Source organism: Calliphora vicina, chromosome 1 (assembly GCF_958450345.1).
Source record: "Calliphora vicina chromosome 1, idCalVici1.1, whole genome shotgun sequence".
Taxonomy (NCBI): domain Eukaryota; kingdom Metazoa; phylum Arthropoda; class Insecta; order Diptera; family Calliphoridae; genus Calliphora; species Calliphora vicina.
The window spans coordinates 118,840,192-118,865,610 of NC_088780.1; the positions used below are offsets into that span (position 1 = coordinate 118,840,192).

Consider the following 25,419-nt stretch of genomic DNA (forward strand, 5'->3'; position numbering starts at 1 on the left):
AGGGAGCAAAATATATAACAATTAATATTATTTATCCTCTGTATTCTCACTACAGTTCATCTTCAACGGAAATAAGCCAAATATCGGAGGGTTTAGGATGTAATCAGTCTTCATTTCGTAAAACCTCCATGCACGACATCAACATATTCAGCGTTGAGCCGTTGCGTAATGGTAGCGGAACAAACCCTGAACAATCCTGTGTTTTATATCGTAAATTCATAGAAAATGTTCTCAAGTCCCGTGGTCTAGCTAAATCATTGGCTTTCTTACATAAACTACACAATGTGGTGATGTGCAAGGCCCAGATATCGCTGGAAAAACCCGGCACTGAAGATTATGATTTTGAGACTGAAAAAATCGAAGAAGACTTTCCGCGCCTAGAGCCCGACATAAGCCGCGAACAGATCGAGGAGCTGAGACGTTACGGCTATTGGAGTGAGGAATACAAATCGATTAACTTGCCCACTTACATTCCAACATTTGTATTTCTGAGTGGTGTGCCTCTACAATTTATGCATGAATTTCTGCGCATGCGCTTAGAAACCAGACCACCAAAACCCAATCCTCTCAGTTTGGAACAACTTATGAAGGAACTACGGGAAGGTCTTACGCTAGCCTTGACCCATCGTGAGAGATATCAGCGGCATATTACCACAGCTTTGGTGGAGAACGAAAAAGAACTGGAACGTTATATGAGCATCTTAAATCAATACGATGATACCGTACGCAAAGTATTCGAATTGTATTTGGATTATATCGATCAATTGGTTTTAGTGGCTAGTCCGGAATCGCATCAGAAATCTGCTTTGGAAAAAGAATGGATGTTTACCAAACTTATTTCGCCCATGATATCCGGCATGCACACCTTGGCAGCGAACAAATTTTGCACAATCATACGCAATCTACTTAATGGTATATCAGAACGTTTGGTCAGCCGATCTCAGGAATTGGATATACAAATTGATGGCACTGCGCAAAATGCTGAGACTGAACTGAAATGGCAAGTTTTGACCATTTGCCGTGAAACACAATCCTTGTTTACCGTGGAAAGGGAATGTTCTGTGAAAGTATTATTTTTTGCCAAAACATTTTGCCGTGACGTTGAGTCGGCCGATTTTCATCGTGAACATTTCGAACATGATGTGGATGCCGGTCATCCTGACGGTTTTGTGTGTGAAGAAATCAAAGATTCATTTAAATTGTTGCAAAAAGATGTTCTAGATGTTAGAAATAAATTGATTAAAATCATAGAAAGAGTGCAAGAAAGATGTTCACCCGTATATGTCATGGATTTGGATGTAAGTAATTTTAAATTAATGGGTAATTCGTTAATATACATATGAATTTGTTTTCTTAATTTTCTTTTAGGAACAAGATCGTCAAGCTGTTTTGTCCCGTACTCGAGAGATCTTACATCAAGGCTATAAATTTGGATTTGAGTACCACAAGGATGTCATACGTCTATTTGAGCATCGTATTATGGCTAATAAAAATCAGGACTGTGAAATCGATTTAGCTCTGGGCATAATAACATTTGCCAAAATGTGGATGCAGTTTGTGACAGAACGGTGTGAACGTGGTCGTGGTATGCGTCCCCGCTGGGCTTCTCAGGGTTTAGAATTTTTAATTCTAGCCTGTGATCCCCAAATCACCAGACATTTAGATGAAACACAATTTGAGAATCTTAAAAAGAAAATGGACTGTTGTATTTCACATGTCATAGGCATAACATCAGAACCAGAGAAAATAGCCCGCAAGAAGGCTTCACCAAGAACGAGAAAAACCTCCTCACCGGCCACTAGTCGTTCACGTACACCAACACGATCGCCCATGTCGGCGGGCATAATAGTCAATCAAATAAGCCAACAATCGCCTCAGTATAATAAATTTTTACATCCCCAATTCAGTCATAAGGAAGAACTCTTCCAACGCACAGAATCCTTGGATTCCACTGACTCATCAATGGGTATTAGTGCAAGTAACACGCCAGCCGAAGATTTACGTTTGCTTGTACCAAACTTGAATGCCAAAACATCACCCACATCCCCAACACAAGAGGCGCAGATTGGCCCGGCCGGCAACACAGACGCATCCTTGGCCTTAAGGCAAATACGCATACGTGACGCTGTCAATCGCCTAGACTTGGATTTGGACGAACATCTAAGAGAACGTAACCTTATTGGTCATGTAAAGGCTTTGAATACCTGTGATAAAGTACAAATGCGAGCACGTAGTGTTAATTTCCGCTGGCATCGTGGCATCAAAATTGGCCAGGGACGTTTTGGCAAGGTGTATACGGCGGTCAATAACAATTCAGGCGAATTGATGGCCATGAAAGAAATCGCCATACTGCCTGGCGAGACACGAACGCTGAAAAACGTGGCCGAAGAATTGAAAATTTTAGAGGGCATTAAACACGAGAATTTAGTTCGCTACTACGGCATTGAAATTCATCGCGAGGAATTGCTCATTTTTATGGAACTCTGCTCTGAGGGTACACTAGAATCTTTGGTAGAGCTAACCGGTGGCTTGCCAGAAGGTCTAACCAGACGTTTTACCGCACAGCTGTTGTCAGGTGTGGCGGAATTACATAAGCATGGCATTGTTCACAGGGATATAAAGACTGCGAATATATTTTTGGTGGCCGGTGGTAATAGTCTGAAATTGGGTGATTTTGGTTCGGCTGTGAAAATTCAAGCTCACACTACGGTACCGGGCGAGTTGCAGGGTTATGTGGGTACTCAAGGTGGGTTTGGTATTTTTTTCCAGTTAGACTTACTTTTATTCTTAATGTATGGAGTGTTAAAATTATTTTTTTTTTTATTTTCTCCCTTCAGCTTATATGGCTCCAGAAGTATTTACCAAAACCAATAGTGATGGCCATGGCAGGGCAGCTGATATTTGGTCTGTGGGATGTGTTGTTGTCGAAATGGCCTCAGGAAAGGTAATTAACTTTTGTTATATTTATTACTGAGTTAATAAACTAAATGTTTTGCATTATCTTTATCAATAACAATAGCGTCCTTGGGCTCAATTCGATTCCAATTTCCAAATTATGTTTAAAGTTGGTATGGGAGAAAAACCAGAGGCCCCAGAAACCCTATCGCAAGAAGGTCATGAGTTTATAGAACATTGTTTGCAGCATGATCCCAAAGATCGTTTGACAGCTTTGGAATTACTAGAACAACATTTTTGTAAAGTAAGTCTGTTTTTAAAGAATTCGTGGTCAAAATAACGAAAGCAATTTGTTTTTTATTAAATAAACTCTGTTCCATGACTTGTCAGATTTGCCGGTTTTAATTAATTCTGACTAAAACCTGTAAATCAGACAAATACTGGAACAGACCAAATATATTTAGAAATTCAATTATTTTAAATTTATTTTTCATTATTTAAACGAATTTGTTTTTAGTATGGACGCGATGAGGATTTCAATACCGAACAATTGGCAGAGCAAGGTCGTCGTTCATTTAGACGTAATATTAAAACAAAATAAATGAATTGTTATCACGACGAACAGGAACTAGAAGCATTTCAACGATTTTGTTTAATATATACCTCGCATAATGCAATACTGGATTTTTAAAGAAAACCGGTGTCTAATTTTGTAAAATTAAATTCCAATAAACGTTTCTAAATTAACAAAACGTTTCATATTACTAAATCAAATATTATTTTTATTTGTTATTTTTTTGCGAAATCATATTGCATTGTGCTTTAAATTAATTTTAAGTGGTTCTGTGGTAATTTGATAATTTTATATCAAGATATCTTTATAAAACAAAGCGATTACTTAAGTGTTTTCTAAAACTTTTATTAATTTTTAATTTATTTTATATTTATAATTCAGGCAGATACTACATAATAAAACAATTATTGCAGTAGTTCAGATATTCTATCTATTCAAATAGATCACAATGTTAATTATAATCGCTTTGAATATAAAAATCTTTACAAAATTTGTTTCAGAAAAATGTTATAAATCTTGAATTTTTACAAAACGAAACGTCTGAAGCTCAACATGTTATTTTCTAAAAGATCTGTAACAAGCCAAATGGTTTCTTTTATCGAGAGACTTAATATATAAAAATATTGTTTAAATATTTTAATGGGATTCTATGTTTATTTTTAGATAGATTTAAATCCTAAATATACATGTAAATGTATCTATTATAATATTGTCTGTATTTATGTATTGTATTTTATTACTTAAGAATATCTAATAATATTTAATAGCTGTAGTTTTTTTTAAAAAATTAAAATATTTGCAATTGACAGACTATCATTAGTTCGAAACCATCAAAATTAAATGAAATTATTTGCAAGCATTATCATTATCATTTATTAGATTATACAGTTTGAATACTTATTGTATAAAAATGTGTGTGTAGTAGTTTGTAGTTATTAAAATTCTTATAAAAATGTATGTGAAAAATCGTTCCTTAAACATATGTATGTATAAAGAAAAGCACTTCAATCAGAAATAATAATAATGTGCCTCTTAGAAAAAGACAATAAAGAAAATTAGTTTCATTGGTTATATTTTGTTTGTTTAATTTGGAATCACTGAAAGTGCAGCGATTTTGATAACGAATAATTTGGTCTAGGCTGCTCCGAATCTATGCGGCCACCGATTTTTGTTTATTTTGTATAAAATCACTAGCTGTCTCGGCAAACGTTTAACGGAGGAGTTTAAACACTAACATTGAGACACGAGATTTTTATATATTAGAAGATTTATCTGGTTCTCCCACTTAAATTTTATATTTTCTATTACTAAAAAATATCTGTAGTTGTTATGTTATCGGGAACAAAATATGTATAGTGGTAAATCCGAACAAAGTTTTCCATATATGTATTTTGAACGATGAACTGAAAACTTTTACCAGAAAGATAACTAAAACAAAAACTATGTAAAAAGCATTGTTTTAACGTTATTTCGATATAAGATTTTGTCCATCCATGTAACTTATTACCTATTGTTCTTAGCAAAATGTGTCCCAAATAGTTAAGATACATAGCTATTTGTTCAATTTTTCGATTGGATGCGAGTTGGATATTTATCAAAATAAATAAATGTTTTGAAACTCAAAACATATACAGCCTAACTACAAAAGCCTTAAAGTCTTTTTTCAAATAAAACCAAAAGTTCTATTTTAAAATAAAGTCGACTTTAACAAAAATTAACTTTAAAATTTGTTTTATAGGTAGGGTGATAATTTTTGTATTTTGTTGACTTTTTTTCAAAATGGACATACGATTTTTAAGTTTTTTTTTTGCAAAATCTCACTTAGGACCTTTTCGGAAATGCATCACCGGGCGCAGTACGTTCTTAAATTCAAAAGTTGGCAATACTGCAAATGTCTTGTTCTAAAAAACAACATTGAAAGAGATGATCCGCAAAAAAACTTCACACAAGCATTACACAAATGGCTGATGCATTGTCTGCGCATCTGTTGATTTGCATCATCATCGGAAATTTTTACCCATATGAAAATTTGTATGTCTTTAATATTTTGTATATAGGCACCTCTCTCTCCTACACATCGGGAGAGGAGAGGTGCCTATGGATAAAATCGAGATACCGATACATCTCCGGAAATAATAAAGATTGTACCAAAAATCAAACTTTTGAAACCTTTTGAAAGGACTTTTGAAGGTCCTTTCGACTCTACTTGATTGTGAACTATCACGTAATCCAATCAAGGGATCCCTCTTTTTGGTACTTTTTCTACAAAAATATAATGAAGAAAAAACAAGTAAGAGAGCTTTATTAGGCTGTGCCGATTCTTATATATCCTTCACCAAATTATACTTCAAAATAAAAATTTTAAATATTTTTAGGTAAACAAAATAATTTTTTTTTCCAGTGTTTTTGCATTTTTTGGAAAAAAAAATTTAAATTTTAAAAACTTTTTTTTTGTTTTTTAAGTTTTTTTTAATATTAGCGAAAAAAATTTTTGGTGAAAAAAAATCGGGTTAAAAATTATTTCTTCCGATTTTGACCCATTGTAGGTCCAACTTACTATGGTCTTATATACATCATTGCAGAGGTCTTTGAAATATCTATCATTAGATATCCATATTGTCTATATTAATGACATAGTAATCCAGATATAGGTAAAAAATCGAGGTTGTCCTGGTTTTTTCCTTATATCTCAGCCATTTGTGAACCGATTTTAAATAGCAACCTAGCCGGTAGAATTCCGGAGATATTGATGTATGAATCGTGTATTGTAAGTTATTTGGGGGCTTCGGAAATTTGTTTTCAACAGACAGACAATTTCGAAATTTTTTTAAAATTGGACAAGTTTCGAAATGTCTGGGGTGATATGTCCGCTTAAGTAAGCCTAGTTTTTTTTAACGCTTTTGCATTAAGCTATCTTTCCGGATCATATAAAAATTGTATATAGTCCCGAAGAAAATTTGTTTCTACACAAGAAAAAATATATGGGCATTTTTGGAAAAAATGTAAAAAAATACGACCCTTTTTCAAGTTCCAACTTTGGATGCGTATAACTTTTTATAGGGAAGAAATAACTGTTGGCAATTTTTTTTAATTTTATTTAGAATTTTATCGCCAATATAGCTGATATTTTAAAAATAAATTTCGAGCCTCCGTAGACCCGCCATATCTAAAAAAAACATAAAAAGATCGTGCAAAATTAAAAAAAAAATAAATCAATAAACCTGAATATCTCTTCAACTAATAGAGATAACCTACACTTGTAAGCGTATTTTTTGTAGACATTCTCAAGGACAATTTATAATAAAAATTTCAGCTCATTCGGATAAAAAATGGATTTTTGGCGATTTTTTTAAAAAATTTGAGACCCGAGGTTACCAACTTTGAGGGGCTTAGCACTGGCCCCCATTAGCACTAGGAAGCTGAACAAACGTAAATCAACTCGAAAATACCTAAGCTCAAACCATGTGAAATTTCGTAACAATATCTCCAATAGTTCCCAAGATACCGAATTATTTCCAAAAAAAAAGTTTCTAAACCACTGTGCAGTGCTTAATTATGGAGTAAAAATATTTGATAATTTTTACGACTTTTAGGTAAATTTATCTGCTAGGTATTTTATTTACACCGTAGATATCTCTACTATGAACTACGGTCATAAGTATTTTACACACAACTGTCCTGTTAGGAAAAAGTACATAACAGTCGGCTAAATCAGGCTAAACTCCTCCAACTTACTGATGACATGTTGTTGTTACATTTAAGTTATTTGCGCATACTAACATACTTTTTATACAAATGTTTTTGTATAACTTTTATACTTTTAAGGAGCTTTTTAGCTCAATTTCCTTTTCATTTTATTTGGTACCAAATTCAGTTTACGCGCAAATTTCACACGGTTCGGTTCGTTAAGTACAACTGTCTCAGAAAATTTATAGTTTTGTATTGAAATAATAGATAAAAATTAAATATTTTTGCATTTAAATATAATTAAAGTATTGTTTAATAATTGTGTAAAAAAATCAGCTTGAAAAGTTTTCAATAAATACAAGAAAAAAGTGTGTAAAGTTGTTCAATTTGTTTCTAATTTCTCGATTCCTTTTTATGAGTTCGTCCGTTGTGTTTTTTTTTGTTGCAGTCACACATACACTCTAGCTAGTATGTGGTGTTAGTGCAATGTTCAATAATAAAAGTTAGAAAAAAAATAAAAGCTCTTAGCATAAAATGTAAAGTGATTTATTAAAATGAGCTTTTTTAATAGTAAAGTCGAAAATAATGTATTTATTATAATTTAAATATAAAAAAAATAAAATGAAGTTGTCGTAATGTTGTGAAAATAAAGAATGGCAAATGTGTTATTAGAGCATTTCCAATACATATTATTTATATTCAAGCTATTTTTAATCAAAACTAAACGGAAAGGAAAACAATAATTATCAAGTAAGTGCATTTCCTCTTTTTCTCTTTCTTCACAAAAAGCTTTATAAATATGTTCCATCAAATATGAAAGTTTTCCGATAGATGGCGCCACTGAAACTAAATTTGTGAATATTTTTTTTTTAGTTATTGGTGGAAATTGTGGTTTATAAACTAACTACGTACTTTCAGTAAAATCAATGTACATATATAGATCAGAGATGTACATGAGTTCGTTCGCTTTTCATACCCTTCGCCATGAGTGGCAATGGTATATACAAGTTTGTCATTCCGTTTGTAATTTGTACATTTTTCATTTGCGACCCCACAAAGTATATATATTCTGGATCGTTATAGATAGCGAAGTCGATTAGCCATGCCCGTATGTCCGTCTGTATGTTGAAATCAACTTTCCGTAGCCCCTAAATAACTTACATACATGATTCATACATCAATATGTCGGGAATAAAATCGAAAAATCGGCCCACAAATGGCTGAGATATAAGGAAAAACCGGGAAAACCTCGATTTTTGGAATATTTTTGTATCTATATCTGGATTACTAAGTCATTAATATAGACAGTATGGATATCTAATGATAGATATTTTAAAGTCCATTGCAATGATGTATATAAAGCTACAATGGGTCAAAATCGGGAAAAATATTTTTCAACTCGAATTTTTTTTCATCAAAAAAATTATTTTTCCCAACATTTTTTTTAAAAATTAAAAAAAAAATTTTTTAACCCTAATTTTTTTTTCAAAAATTTTTTTTTTGTCATAAATTATTTTTCCCAAAAATTTTTTTTAAAAATAAAAAAAAAAAATTTTATAAAAAAATTTAAATTTTGTTTACCTTTAAATATTTAAACAAAAAGTATAATTTGGTGAAGGATATCAAAAATAATAAAAATGAATGCATAAGACAAAATCAGTGCATTAATTTATTTTCAATAAATTTCCGCGCGTGTTTCAAGAACTAAATTTCGTCTTATTTTGATAGATGAACTGCGAAATAATAAAAAATATTGAAAAAATTTAAATATGCAAGAAAAATCCTTCTAAATACAGTCTTGAAATAATTCAAACATACTCATATAGGAAAATGTATATTTACTCAAAAACGTCTGCGTATATTCAAAACACTCATATTGATTCGCTGCTTTTGTGAATGGTAAGAGTTTACAGAATATGCAAGCAATTACATGCATTTTGTAACAAAATACTTGCTGTAGTGAATCATGCAATGACAGCATTCGTTTAATTTATGTATAATATAAATAACACTATGCAACAAATGAAGACTTTTGGAAAAACACAAGATCATTACAGTATAGGTTCGACTCTATTACCAAAGGGTAGTAGAGTTTTGTCAGTTTGTCCATTTTGGTGACCGATTTTTTTTCATGGGCCCCCAAAGTTTCTGAAAATCAGTGGGGCCTCTAAAAAAGGTGTCATCAGTTTTTGGTTCAGACTTTGTGATACGGCTTAACTTTATATGGCAATAATATAGCTAAAATTTGAAAAATTTGTTGAAGCTACGGTAAATCTGAATAACTGAACATATCAATGCAATCCGAACATATCTAGGCATTCTAAATAGCTGTCAAAAATCACTTTGTAGCTTAAAAATTTTAGTTTTTTACTATTTTTTGACTCTAAAACAAAAATTTTTTGTTAAAAATGTATGTTCGAGTGTATACTTCTCTATTGTGCTGGAATAACGAAGAATGGGCAAATCATTATCGGTATGATCCGAGCGCATCACTTTATCCAATCTTGATCACGCAAGACCGCCGGCTTGATGCAAGATATGAAAAAACATCAAAATTTTTGAAAGTGGGCAAGGTTTGTGGAGCTTCTGAAGAGTAAATATAAGTTTTTGATATCGGTGGAAACCTTATGACTTGGAGATTGACATTTTAGTGAAATGAATAAATTTTGTGTTTTGTCGGACGTATTTTACCTTAAAAACTAACAATATTATTAAATGGTGATTTTCCATCAAGAAAAATAAAAACTTTGAATTAATGTAAAATTTGAACAGTTACAGACATCACAATAAAATTTGGAAGTAATATAGATCTAAATGTTCTTAAGTCAATGGCATCACTAATGTTGCCATTCTTTGTTTTCAAACATCGAAATCCCAAAAACTGAGTTTTTTTAGAAAATAGCCCACTTTGACGTTATTTACAGTATGATAGTAAAAACATTTTGTATGTATATCAACAATATATAGGGCTATACAAATATGACGAGCTTTTGAGGATCGGTGCTTGGCGTTTTTAGAATTTTTTACTCTAACCTAAAATTTTGTTTCAAAATTGGCCAAGTTTGGATAGGTCTGGGGGTACAATGTCCGCTTAAGTTAGTAAAATTTTACTTTATACGTTTTTGCATTAAGTTCTCTTTCCAGATCATAAAAAAATGTATATAGCCACTAAGAAAATTAGTTTTTTATAAAAGAAAAAAAGTCCCCATACCTTTTTGGGAAAAAACTTAAAAAACACACGCATACAAATTTGAAATATATAAAAAGATGCTTCAACTTTGGATGCGTGTAACTTTTTATAGGGACGTAATAATTGTTATCAGGTTTATTTTATTTTCTTTAGAATTTTATCGCAAATATACGTCGTATTTCGACCTTTCGTAGGCCCATCATATATAAAATACAAAAAAAAGATCCAGCAAAATTTAAAAAAAATAAACCTAAATATCTCTTGAACTAAAAGAGATACCTTCAGATAAAAGCATATTTTTGTAGACCTTCTCAGGGACTATCTACATTTTAAATTTCAGCTCATTCGGATCATAAATGGCTTTTTGGCGATTTTTTTTAAATGTGTGACATTGAGGGTCCACTCACTGATCCCCATTCCGAACACCTCAGCCGAGTAAATAATACAGCACAACATAGAAGTGTGGACTTGATCATACTATTTTAACAAAAAATCTTTGTTTTAGCGTAAAAAAATAGTAAAAACGAAAATTGTTAAGGTACAAAGTGATCTTTATGTGCTATTTAAAGTAACTAGACACGTTCAGAATGCATTGATATGTTCTCAAGAGTTGTTCAACTTTACCGTAATTACAACTTTTCTAAATATTGTTAGTGACAAATTAGGAGACCCTGGAAGTTATTCTAAAAAAAGGTAAAAAAAAAATTTTTCCTTCCTGTTTTTTTTTAACAAAAGTGCATGAAAAATCTATTTTTTGGAAAAAAATTTGTAACAAAATTTATTTGGCGGAATCTTAGCTATATTATTGCCATATAAAGTTAAGCCGTATCACAAAGTCTGAATTAGCTGTTAACCAAAAACTGATGACACCTTTTTCAGAGGCCCAACTGATTTTCAGAAATTTTGGGGGACCATACAAAAAAATCGGTCACCAAAATGGACAAACTGAGTATAGGGTTTTACTACCCTTTGGTAGTAGAGTCGAACCTATATAGTCATGATCGTGTGTTTTTTTCACTGTTGCACTGTGTAATTTAATAAATCAGTACATATTCACTTTTGCAAAATATTAAATATGTCATTTGAATGGTATTCATGCACATTTCTGGTATAGATTTCTGTAATATTTAAAGCTTAGCTAATATGTAATTAATGTTATTCATACATTTGGATTGGTGACTGTATATATAAGATTTAAAACTTAATTTGATTGCATTAATTGTTTATGATCATATGCATTTTGATTAAAATGTAGAAAATATTTGCCATTGAATTTAATATTTAAACTGTCACTAGAATTAACAACCGTTTTTGCGTGTAGAATTCCTCCAAATGCATCAGTTTTTAAACTGTTTCTTATTTTTGTTTTTTTTTAGATTTATTATTAGAAAAATGTTTAAAACTGTAAACTGTTTGTAAAACTGAAGAATTTAATTTTTATCAACATCTTTTGTTGATAAAAATTTAGGCTTACCTTATAAGCCTAAATTCCTTATCTATTTAATTAAATTCATCCAGATGAACAGTTTCTGGGAAATGTAAAACTAAAAAAATTATGGAGTTATTGGTATCGAAAAATTGGGATTTATTATATCCACTGATTCTTGCAATCACTTTTAAATTCAGCTAATTTGTATGTTGAAATATCCATACTTGAAAGACTTGCGATTAATTTACTGCGGATCCTGGTCAACTATTTGAGGGGGTGGGGGGTTTCTGTTAATTAAAATTAGTTCTACATATTTATTTTTTTTTTACTTTTTTATATGAAAACTTATCGGTTTTGGGGGGGTGGAAATTTCTATTTCACCCCCTCTGGATTCGTGCCTGGCCTAGATATATTTTGTCTACCGGTAGGTGATTATCATCATCCTCAAAATTGTATGAATTTTTTAATAGAAATATGTATATCATGTGTATACATTATGAAAAAATAACTTTTGGGGTCTAATGCCTAAAATTTTTTTTTAAATTACCGTAAAAATGTAGAAATTCCTGCCTACCGTTCGGAGGTCTAAATTACCGTACAATAAGGTAATTACCGTACAGTTAACATCATTGTATGTGGGTGCGTTTGTAAATCTGTAACAGTACCTAAACTGCATCATAACTAAAGTTTAGCGTTCTGTACGTCATACGTTTTTTAATACATATTACTGGCAGTGATGCTGCAAATTTATGAAACACTGCATCATTGACCATCACGATTTAAGGACTACTAATGTTTTCCGATTTTAGTAAAACTTTCAGATCATATTTGAAATTATCTGGACTTAATGTTCTGAATAGTTTTCACTTAAAATTCATAACAGTAAGGAAATTCGGCTGATTCGCAAAAATATGGCCAAAAAATTAGTTTTTCTTGAAAATCGCAAAATTTAAATTGCAGGTAGGAAAAAACTGTAGGAAGGTATTGTCGAAGTTTTTTCATATTTTTATTCCCTATTATGTTCTTAATAAATCCCAATGTGATGATCAAAAAATTCTGAAATTTGTTTAACAAAATTTTTAAATATTTGAAAATAGAATTTTGAAACTGCCGTTAAAAAGATAAATTTTTTTGGTCATACTCTACGAAGACAAAATAAATTTCATATACTATGAGGAGCCGCATAACAAAATGTTCTTTTATTGTAAATTTCTTAAAATATGTTAAATTTGTTCCTACATGTTCTAGTAGCCTGAGACACGTTAATGACTTGGGCAATTTTTAATAACTTTAAAGTTTTTAACCAATTTTTGTTTTTTATATCTCATTACAACGACAATTACGTACACATTTCGATTATTTTAAAGTAAATTGCAAGACTAATTATAAAATGGCAAAATTTTTACAAAAACTGAAAAAAATTGCATTTTTTCCACTTGTAAAATGCACTTCAAAACTTCAGCTTCGTTGCGCCAACAAAACAATACATAGTTAGAACAATTCTAGTGGGGGGAGACGGCCTGTACATTGCAATTTTTTATCGTACATTCAAATTTGGAGCACTCTAATGTATATATTTACTTGATCCTTATGAAATTGTAAGTCGATTGAGTTATGTCCGTCTGTCCAAATACGTCATTGTTAATATTTATTGTCCTTAGCAGTTTGGTATTGAAAATCAGCAAAATCGAACAAATTTGGTAATTTTCACATATTTGTTGTTATTTTGTGTAATTTAATCGATCACTATCTGAACATCACTTGAATACACATAAAAATATCTTTCTTATAAAAATCGCTGTACCAAACTTTATGAAGATCGGCCCATAATTGGTTATATATAGCTCCCATATAAGGACCACTTACGAAAAACACATTCTACATTTTCACAAATACATACATATCTGAAAATATCGATATCGAACTAAAATTTAACATAGATCGGTAATATTTATTGACAAATGAAACTACTAGATTGTGTGAATATCGGTCCATACGACCATATAAGACCACTTCCGAAAATCACTTAAATACTCATAAATAAATATTTCTATCAGGATCAAATTTGACATAAATAATAATAGTTACCCATATACACGAAAATCATTTATCGAATTTTATGAATATCGGTCTATAATTGATCAAAGCACTACAAACAATTTAAGTAATTTGTATCCATAAATTATACTACTTGTGAGGCCAGTTATGGACCGATATAACTGGTCACAGCTGCCATATAAGGTCCTCTAAGGTGGCACTTCTTCTACAATTTTCAGAAGTTGTCAATGCTAAACTATTCTGTTCAGTTTATTTTTGACATTTGTTTTATAGACAGTGCAAAGTGAGTGAGTATACACTAGGGTATTCAATTAAAGGGGTTTCTGGTTTAATCGGTTAATCGAGCAAATAATTAATCGAGGTTTAGATTTATTCGGTTAATAATCTCGGTTAATTTAAAATTATTCGATTAACCGAATAATTTCTATTTTCATTTTAAATTGAAAATACAACAACGAATTTTGTGTACAAAAACATCTGTTTTCAAAAAAGTCAATTATTTTTTTGTGTGAGAGTGTTTTTTTGTTGTAAACATCAAAATTAAAATTCATATTTCCTATATTATATTTGATAAGTAAAAATTTTAGTTAAATACAGATTAGAAATATATTAACATCTACTATTTATATTTCTGAAATCGCATAATTTGTTGAAAATTTACTTAAGAAATAGTAAAATGTCATAAAATATTCAAAGACGTTTTTCTCGAAACGATTTTTTTTGAATTATGACCTTGTTGCAGCAAATGAGCGATGTGTAAGTTTTTCAGTGTTTAATGAGATCTTCTGAAATAATCTTTTATAAGAAGAATATAATTTAAACGATTTTTTCTTTAGATTTAATAAAACTTTTCTTGGAAAAAAAAACTCTCTCGCTGATTGTATATGTTGGAGTAATCAAAAGCATGATAAAGAATATTCCTTTTTGCATTGTTGTAGATTTTGATTAATTTAATAGTTTCGTTTAGTTACGATAAAAGACTCATTTAAAAAAAAAAATTCGTCTATACATGTAAATACAATGTTTCAAATACATGTAAATTAAATATGTCAGTTGTTATACACACTCACTAATCATGTTTATTTGATGTTCAAAAATTTCTAATTTTAATTTGAAATTTGTATTTGAATTGAAACGGAAAAATAAATACAAACAAATTGTTTAAAGTGCAAAAAAAGGAATTTCGGTTAATCGACACAAATTAATCGGTTTATTTGTTATTTGAAAATGGGCAATTTCAAATTATTCGAACAGTTAATCGTCCAAAACTAATCGGTTAACCGATTAATGGTTAATCGATTGAATACCCTAGTATACATTCATTCTTCTGTTAATAGACTCAATCAAACAAATTTAAAAACAAATATTTTTATGAATAAAGGTAAAGATTTTACCATAGAGAATACATATAGAGCAGAAACTCTCCTGTCAAAGACCTAACTCAGTTTTCAGAAACCTAAGTGGTGAGAATGTAGTAGTAGAAAAAACTATGGGAAACAAAAAAACTCTTGTATGTGTGATTATTTTGAGTAATTTTTTTGTTTGAGTTTTTTTCTAGTTTCCGCTCTATGTTTCTGTATGTATAGTACCATAACTTGTTGAATTTCATAGCTATTGATGAGTTCTGATAAAATATTGTTGACATTATGAAATGACTCATTCTTGTTTGCGGTTATTAGTATTTTCCACTAAAAATTAATTAGATTAATGAAATTTATGAAAAGTTTATTTAGATAAAACTAAATAAACTTTTCATTAAATAATTTAATTATTTAAAACAAGTTTATCTATACGCTCAGTTGCGATAACAGAGCCATAACTCAAAATTTGAGTTTTTTGAGAATAGTAATTTACGTAAAAAATTATGAAAATTTAGAAGTAATAAATTTTATAAATAATATCCCAAAAAATCCAAATTTTTTAAGGAAATCTAAGATTTATGAAAATTGTCCGTCAAATTGTTCTATCCGTTCTAAATCCATTGAGAATAGATTTTTTCTATATACATATTTTATTTGTCAGTGATTGGCTAATTCATCTACCAATTCCTAAGCTTCAATAGCTAAATTCATTAGATCTTGTCCGATATATTGATGTATTTATTATACATGTCAGTAAATTATTTGAGGGTTATTGCTAAAATTACAAACATAATGAGAATCCTTTCATGGTTTAAAACGAAACGGTTAAAAGGAAACGGTTACGCTTATTTGAATTATCTATGTAACGGATTTTTATTTCGGTAACTGTATTTTAGCGGTAACAGCATTTTAATGATAATTGTAATTTTGGTCTGACTTAAATGATTATTAAAGATTACTAGAATTAACAAGTAGGAATGTTCTATTCGACTGTGACGAATCTTGTATACCCACCATCAACATGTGACAATAAAATATTTTTCTGATATGGGATTATATAGGAGGTAGGGTCAATTATGGACCGATCCTCACAAAAGTTGGTAAAAAGATTTGAATTTATACTTTACAGTATAAATTCAGATTACTTAGAACTAATTTGTGCAAAATTTTATCAGGATTGCCACATAATCAATATATTTATGATTGCTCACACACTGAAATCATGGACCGATATTGTCCATTTTCAATACCAAACATACCATGTCAACAGAGAGTAGTCAGCTCCTTTCGTTTGGGCCCTATCGTGTTTTCAACGGGAAGACAGACGGAAATAGTTAGATCGTCTTAGAATCTTACGGGGACACAGTGACATGTGAAATCGTATTCTAGGGATCAAAATAAGAAACTTTGCCCTAGGAACCATACCTCTAAAATGAATTCTCATGTTTATTATTTTGACCCAAAGGTAAAATTTTAAAAAATCCAAATTTGACCCATTTAAAGTGCCCCATTCGGGTCTAAATGTATGACCGACCCCCTCTAACTTTGGAGGGGCGAACCACCCATGCTAGTGGCACATCCCCTAGAATACCCTGGGGGGTCACCATACAAAAATTTCAAAAAATCACTATTTTTCACTCATGTCAAATCGAAAACGGCAGAAATTGTTCAGGTCTATTGCTTTATCGCAAAGCCAAATATAATAGTATAAAAATCGATTGATTCTTTTTGAAATTCACAATTAATTCATTAATTACAGAAAAAAACTGAATAAGCTAAAATATTTTTTAAGGAAATTCTGTAAATATTTATGATTAATCTGAATCACTGAATAATTATCTGCATCGTTTTGGAATTGGTTCAACGTCGCTTTCATCACTAGATGATATAATCGTATTGTAAAATATTATTTTCATCACTAGAATTTAAAAAAAAACATCTAAAATTTTAAAATCTGTAAAAATTCTAAAAAAAAATCGTTAATTTAAAAATCGTATAAATTTTAATCCGCATAAACCGAGACCTGAGTGTATAAGTGTAGAGGCAAATCCCGGTATAACGAATCTCACTTTAACGAAAATCCGAAAATCCGAACGTACAACCATATTTTTAACATTAACTACCTTATATAACGAACGTTTCAACAATTTTGTACTCGATATAACGAATGTTGAGAAAAATAAAACAAAATCAAACGAACGATAACATTGGTAACATTGAGAATTATATCAAGCTATCAAAAATGGCTCATATAATCATCGATCTGTAAAGAATGATGTGTATCCCCTTGTGAAAAAGGAGTTTAATTGTTGATTAGTCGACCAGAGGTAAAAAAACATAAAATAATTGCTTTAAAATTCAGAGCCCTAGAAATACAAAAAGGCTTTATAATGGTAAATTTCATGCAAGTGATATCTGTATTCAAAAAATACTGTTGAAGGCTTCTTAAAGAATCAGCATACAATTTACAGTTGAGCACGATCTAGCTCCTGATGTTATTCTCAAAGCGAATAAAACTGATATCTATTGGTAAATAATACCAGATAAAATGTTTGTTTACACTAGAGAACTAGTGGTCCAGGAAGAAAGTAATCGGAGAATAGACTAATAATTTTGGTTAACGCTAATGAATTGGAACAAAGAAGATTAAATATTTTCTTTGAAAGGCAAATAAACGCCGCTCTTTTCATAAAAAAGTTGTATATTATCTTCATTGAAATAATGGATATTTTTAATGGTAGAACCGGAATCTCTTTCAATGTGTGCTTTAATAATCCTTTGTAATGCCTCTCTAGTCAAGCTAATGTTACACAGCTTAAAACTTATTCATAAAATATATCTCGATATAACGATTTTATTGATTTAACGAATGGGCCTGACAACATATCGTTCGTTATACCGGGATTTGCCTGTATTTAATTTTTGTATGAAAATTTCCAACGACAAGCTTACACTATTGTATTGAATACAATAATACACTCGATACAAGGGGTTTTGTGAATTCAGCAATTGTTTTAAAAATTGATTATGAATATTGTTGCGAGTCTTTCAATCTACAATTATTTCATCAAATATTAACGAGAGTTTGTATAATTAAAATTATAAATCATTGAAAATAAATATAAAAAAAGAAAACGCTACCATCCAAATTAGTTATATTTTTGTAAGAGGTCAAAATGTCCTTTTTGAATTTTGTACAAAAAAATATTAGTGTACAAGTGAAACAAACAAGTTCTAGAATTCGTTGTTTGAAATATTTTTGAAATCTGTTAATGCAGTTTTATTGCTTATTTTGTAACATTTGTAATGATATATAATGACTAGAGTGTCCAAAAAACCGGCAAATTTAAAAAAACCGGTTTCCGGTTTAACCGAAAAAGTGTGTTTTTGAAAAAACCGGTTTAGATTATTGTCTTTTAAAAAAACCGATTAAGCGGTTTCGGTTTTTGTCTTCCAAAAAACCGGTTAACCGGATTATATTAAATTTGTATTTAATGAAAATTTAGCAATTTTGAATTCTTTATGCAATTATTTTATATCTTTTACGAAATATTGTCAAATGCTACAATTTTCTATAAAATAAATCAATATTTTTAAAAATGGCATCAAAGTTTTTCATAAATATGTTTGAATGAGCTTTAGAAAATATATTTCATTAAAACCGGTTAATTGTCTTACAAAAACCGGTTTGTCAAAAAATCGAAAAGTTAAAAAAAACCGAAACCGGTGGAGTTCACAAAGATGAAAAAACCGGTTTTCGGTTTCGGTTTTGGATACTCTAATAATGACAGTTTAGAATAAGTGCGTTAGCGACTTATAAGTTCTACTTTGGGACATTTCCTACATTTTGTTATAAAATTTATTTTTATCGTTTTAACCATGATACATTGATATAAGATAGACTCATTAGAAATTAAATACATTCCCAAGTATGCTTTTCCTGAAATGTCTGTTATATATCAAAATTAATGTACTTTTTTTGGTAGATTTTAAAAAATTGTTTTTGTGGGTGAGGTTTTTATTCCAAAATAACACAAATTTTGTTTCCCCTAAATAACACAACTTTCGCCATCGAAATATTCACACCAAAAATATTGAAAATTGTATTTTTTTTCTCTCGCTCTGTAAACCCAACGAACGTCAAAAGAATGAAGTGCTGATTGATTGTGATGTTCAGCTCAAGAAACATTTCATGATTTGCTTGCATGACTTTATGTATCAAGTATCAAAACGTGGTCTAATGTGGAACAATAATATTTTTATAGTTTTTCTTTATGGTTTTTCATTCGTATTTTTTCAATTTTGTTTTTAATAAGTCTTGAAACTCTCCCTAATGATTCTATCAAGGCGAATTTACTATACAGGTGGCGTTGATATTACAACAAGTACAACATTACAATAACAACATTGTGTTTTGTTGTTGCTTGAGGGGCAAAAGTGTCAAAAAAACAAAACAAATATTTGTGAAGAAAAACAAAAATAATAATCAATTTAATAAAAAATAAAATAAAAAAGTAATAAATTCAATAAAAATAACGTTAATTTTACATCAACGCTAAATTTATTTGCGAGGACATAGATCAGCAATTGGGTAGTCAAAACATCCAAAGATAATAAAGCAAATGAAAAACTGATAAAATACGGGTGCCTCCTGGAAGCTCCTTTAATGGTGGCACAGTTTGCGGTGAAAATGGTAGCGCTAATGCTCCAAATGTATTCACGTGGCAAATGGTTGTGATTGCTCTAATGCACTCCGGAGCTAGACGCTTTGTCGTACTTTTAACAAATCTTATACACTTTTTTTGAAGCTAAAAAGGTAAACAAAACTAATTTTGACATAAAATAAATTCCTTTTGTATACAATTTTTGACAAGTTTGCCCCCAAGGCGAACAAAAAAAGTAGATCATCTGTGCTGTTAACGTCGCCTGTACAGTAAATTCGCCTTGGATTCTATCTTGTAAAATTTCTATTTTCATAAAATGTGATATCTATATTTAAATCCTAGTACGAATAGAGTTGTCAAACCGGTTTTCGAATTATTCGAAAAACAGAAGGACGGGTTTCGAGTTATTCTACAAACCGGTTTTTTTGTCTCGAATTATTCGACAAAATCGAATATTTTTTAAAATTTATTTTAAGATTTTATGCGATTACTTTTAATAATTTTAATACAACAAGTAAGAGAGTTATATTCGGCTGTGCCTAGGGATGCCAAACGGGACTGGGTTTTACAAATCCCGGGATTCGGGATTTTAGAAATGTAAATCCCGGGATCCCGGGATTTTTCGGGACCCCGGGATTTTTCGGGATCCCGGGATTTTTCGGGATTTCGGGATTTTTCGGGACTTCGGGATTTTAGTTAAACGTCAAAAACATCAAATTCAACAATAAAAACTATTATATCATTAATATATTTAAGTAAAAACATAACAAATCAAAAACTAATGCGTTAAATTAAAATAAAATGGTCCATGATTTCCCCTAGCTCCATACAATTGTCCCCCGGAGTACTGTTTGAGCAGTCATAAATATCTTGATTATGCGGCAATCCTTATAAAATTTTGCACAAAATAAGTTGTAAATACTCTAAAATTATACTGTAAAGTACTGCGGAAATCGGGCTACATTTGCCCCTAGTCCCCTTCAGAAAATAACTTGAACATAAATTTCGTAAAAGTGTAAATTGTGTAAAAGCCTGTTAATGCAAGGGAGACGTGCTGCTCTCCGATTCAAATGAAAAAATCTGTCTGCGTTTGGATTTGAAGCGAGATTAGTATTATAAAAAATATGGTGAAATTTAGCTTTTAAGTATTTTGGGTGCTTCAAAAATCTTCCTAAAATATCAAAAATCTCATAATATTTCGGGATTTGTTAATCCCGAAAAATCCCGGGATTCTTTTTCACAAATCCCGGGATTCGGGAAATCCCGATCCCGAAAAATCCCGGGATTTTCGGGATCGGGATTTCGGGATTGGCATCCCTAGCTGTGCCCAAATTATACCTAAAAATATTTTTATTTAAACAAATTAAATTGTTTTAAATTTTTTTTAAAAAAGTTTTTTACAATTTTTTTTTTTTAATTTTTTATTTTTAAAAAATCTTTTTTTTGGAAAAATAATTTATGACAAAAAAAAATTTTTTGATGAAAAAAGAATTAAAAAAAAAAATATTTTTCCCGATGCAATGGAATTTGAAATATCATTACATATCCATATTGTCTATATTAATGACTTAGTAATCCAGATATATAGATGAAAAATAGGACAAAAATCGAGGTTGTCCCGGTTTTTTCCTTATATCTCAGCCATTTGTAGGCCGATTTTGTCGATTTTAAATAGCAACCGAGCCCGAAGAATTCCCGATATATTGATGTATGAATCATGTATGTAAGTTATTTGGGGGCCACGGAAATTGATTTCAAAATACAGGCGGACAGACGGAAATGGCTATATCTATAACGATCCAGATTATATATACATATATACTTTGTGGGGTCGCTAATGAAAATTGACAAACTTATATATACTCTTGCCACTCAATTCTTAAATTGACAAAAAAGGCTAAAAACCGGTTATTCGAACCGGTTTTTGATAGAAAAAAACGAAAACCGGTTTTTAAAAATTACGCTTTTCGAATTATTCGAAAACCGGTTTTTAGAATATGTCGAATATTTGACAACTCTAATTACCAGGGAAACCGGAAATATGCTCTAAAAAAAGCGTTTTAGGCGCTTTAAATATGCAGTAAAAACTTTAAAATATGCTCTTAAAATTTAAAAAATATGCTCTTAAAAAAACAAACTTTTACATAATTTTTAACCAAAAAAAATTTACTTAAATTTTCAAATAAAAATCGTTGTCTATTGGATCTGAAAACATTTTTAAATATAGAAAATGTTCTTTCGACATCAACTGATGTTACAGGAGCCAATTTAAAAGACAACATTTCTTTAACACTTAGAACGGTTATGTTTGAATTAGAACTAAAATTTGATATTTAGATGGAGCTATTATTAAAATAGTGCTTATTTTATATTAAAACAAGTCAGAGAGCTATATTCGGCTGTGCCGAATCTTATATACCCTTCACCTAATTATACTTCAAAATAAAAAAATTTAAATATTTTTAGGTGAACAAAAATTTTTTTTCAGTTTTTTCATTTTTTGGATAAAAAAATTTTTCGAATTGTTATTTTAAATTTTAAAAAAAATTTCTGTTTTTAAAATTTTTTTTTTTTGGTGAAAAGCCATCTATTTTTCAATTTTGAATTTCAAACAAAGGAAGTAAAAACCTGTAACACAACAGAGAAAAATAAATAAGACAAAATTTGTTTTTGATAAACTCAAAATATGCTATTAAACAGTAAAATATGCTCTAAAAACGCAAAATATGACATAAATATGCTCTTAAAACAAATATATGCAAAAATATGAATTTAAGGGTAAAATATGCAAAAATATGCACTAACAAATCGATGCCAAAATTCTTAAATAGTTCTGAAACGTGTAAATATCTTATCCATGTGCTCATTCGACTCACCAGAAAAAACATGCATTTGCATATTTTGGTTTCCCTGCTAATTACGAATAAACACTAGATTATTAATATAGATTTTGGATATGTGGATTTGAGGAATTTTCAAAATACATTAGCACAAATTATATAGATATGAGTCAGCTGATTTCAGTAATACATATGGCAATGTAAATGTCAAAATGGTTGTGGCTTGAAAAAATTGACAAATATATATCACACTAGTTGCCTATTGAAAATTGTATTTCTTCTCTAGCTCTGTAAACCACAACGATGGAAAAGTGGCTGTAGAACGTCAAAATAAACAAACAATATTGCTTTTTTGACAAACTTCATTTGTTGCATATCTGTAATAATCTGAGTATTGAAAGCAATTTTCAAAATAATTTTTTAAGCAATCCAAATTTATATACATATACTATATTTATTTATTTTTATTGATGATAATTTTATTATTATTTTGAATTGTTTTTTATTTAATTATAATGTTCCCCGCTTAAGCACCATAATTCGGAGTTACAGTCATAACTGGAGCAGTATATTCTGTATCAGATGGTTTTTTAGTTGGTGGTCCATCGTAAGGGCCACCGCCGTTGCCGTTGCCGTTGCCGACGGGGGGAGTAGCAGGAGCAGATGGTACAGTTGGTATGGCAGCTGCGTTTGTTAATGTACCCATGAACATGCACATCATGCATAGGCTTAGAACAAAATAAAGGACTAGAAAAAAATAATATAAATGGTGAAATATTTAAGTTTAACTTTTAGATCTAAATTTTAGTTTATATTATGTACTTACATTTCATTTTTAATTTTACTTCTGTTTCGTCTAACTTATTTCACTTATCTGTGGCGTTTTTATTTATGACTTTGCTTTTTATAGGATTTCGTTATGTATGTATTGATTTTGTTTTGAATACATACATATTTGGTTCATGATAATAAATAAATTTAAATTATTTTTACATATCGAAGATAAATTTAAATTTAATTAAGTTTTATCTTATTTTATTAATAAAACGAAATAGTTTACTACTTATCTTAAAAAAAACAAAGTGTGTGTCCAATTTTCCATGACTCTGACGCATAAATCAAAACAAATTTGACTGGAATGGAGATAACATGATAAAATAGTATGACACCAGGGTATATATGAATGATTCTGAAGAACTCGTAAGTTTTTTAAAGTTTCAATTCTTGAAAATCGGGAATGGAATGAAGGTACATACTCTGATTAATGAATGTGATATTTTTAATAACTCGAGATAGATAATTGCTATGCAGGAAACACATAAAGCACTAAACTGCACAAATATGCAGTGGGAGCACGACTGTCTGGCAAGTCAGCCACTATGAAACTGATAGCGCACAGTGGTTTAGAAAAGTTTTTTTTTTGGAAATAATTCGGTATCTCGCGAACTATTGGATATATAGTTACGAAATTTCACATGGTTGGAGCTGAGGTACATATTTTCGAGTAGATTTCGAACTTCATATTGTTTAACCCTAAATGCTTTTTAAATATCTACCATGTTTTTTTACCATCACACGGTAAATAACGTCACAGTATGCACCACTGTGTATCGCACGGAGACGAACGAATTAGCTAGACAAAAATTAACCAGATAAATGAGGATTTAGGCATTCGTAATCGTAGTAAATTTCGAATCCTTCATAGCTTTCTAGTGAAAACTCGCTCTTTATTGATGGCATTCGATTTTATTCGATATCGAGTATAAGGGAATCCCAAAAATTCAAGTTTATAACCTTTTTCCTATTATGATATTTTTTTCAACGTGTGTTTAACATGTGTATTTTGAAATACAACGGAGTGTGAGTGCAAAATAAAGAAACACAAAACAAAAACTATGTAGTAGAGATAAATCATAACCAAATAACATTCATCAAATTAAATATATTTAAAAATTTATTAAATAGATATATAGTTAAAAACAACTATTCTATAAACTAAAAGAGGTTATGTCACACGTAATTACAAATGTTAGTGTGAACGTGGAAATTATGAATCGGATGTATAAATAATATGAATTTTGACACATGAAATTCCACATGTATCGAATATATGTCCCAATATATATGGAATACATACCGTGGGACTGACCCCTTTATTACGTGTAATATTCAGCTAAAACAACAACCAATTTACTACTATCAATTTGTTTGTATCTAGCAAGACTATAAACCAATATAGAAGAATTAAGATGTGGCAACAATATATTAGAATGAAAGCTGTTATACAATTTATAATTTGCAATACTCATGTATTGAAATAAATCTTTTAGCAACCAGTTGGCACTGACCGTGTGGCCTAATGGATAAGGCGTCGGACTTCGGATCCGAAGATTGCAGGTTCGAGTCCTGTCACGGTCGCGGACAAAAATTTTTTGAAATTTTTTTTGGATATATATGTATGTATATTAAAATTTTGTGTAACAAATAAAATATTTGTTTATATAATCATGAGCTTAATCTAGTATGTATTTAGAATTATCTGCTAAAAATATTTGATGTTTATCATATGACTACAATAATGAAATCTTATTGGAAATTTTACACCCTAGATATTGATGAATATGAATTAACTAACATTTCAAGTTAATTAGAGGAAATATACAAACCTTCGAGTACACACATACGAGTACGAGTATTTTTATATCTTTACATCAAGAGGAA

At 30.2% G+C, this 25,419-nt stretch overlaps 1 protein-coding gene and 1 non-coding gene across 3 annotated transcripts in view; both read left to right on the forward strand.

Moving 5' to 3' along the window:
• Nucleotides 1–4,540, forward strand: part of Mekk1 (mitogen-activated protein kinase kinase kinase 4) — a 45,575-nt gene extending 41,035 nt beyond the window's left edge. For both annotated transcript variants that reach the window (XM_065515629.1, XM_065515630.1), the window contains 5 exons: nt 56–1,298; nt 1,369–2,746; nt 2,838–2,944; nt 3,020–3,199; nt 3,413–4,540. In XM_065515629.1, the coding sequence (XP_065371701.1) occupies nt 56–1,298; nt 1,369–2,746; nt 2,838–2,944; nt 3,020–3,199; nt 3,413–3,496 (2,992 nt within the window). In that variant the 3' untranslated portion in view covers nt 3,497–4,540. The remainder of the gene's footprint in view (nt 1–55; nt 1,299–1,368; nt 2,747–2,837; nt 2,945–3,019; nt 3,200–3,412) is intronic.
• Nucleotides 4,541–25,043: 20,503 nt separating this feature from the next.
• Nucleotides 25,044–25,116, forward strand: TRNAR-UCG (transfer RNA arginine (anticodon UCG)). Its single transcript has one exon. It is a non-coding gene; the product is annotated as a tRNA-Arg (tRNA).
• Nucleotides 25,117–25,419: the final 303 nt, after the last annotated feature.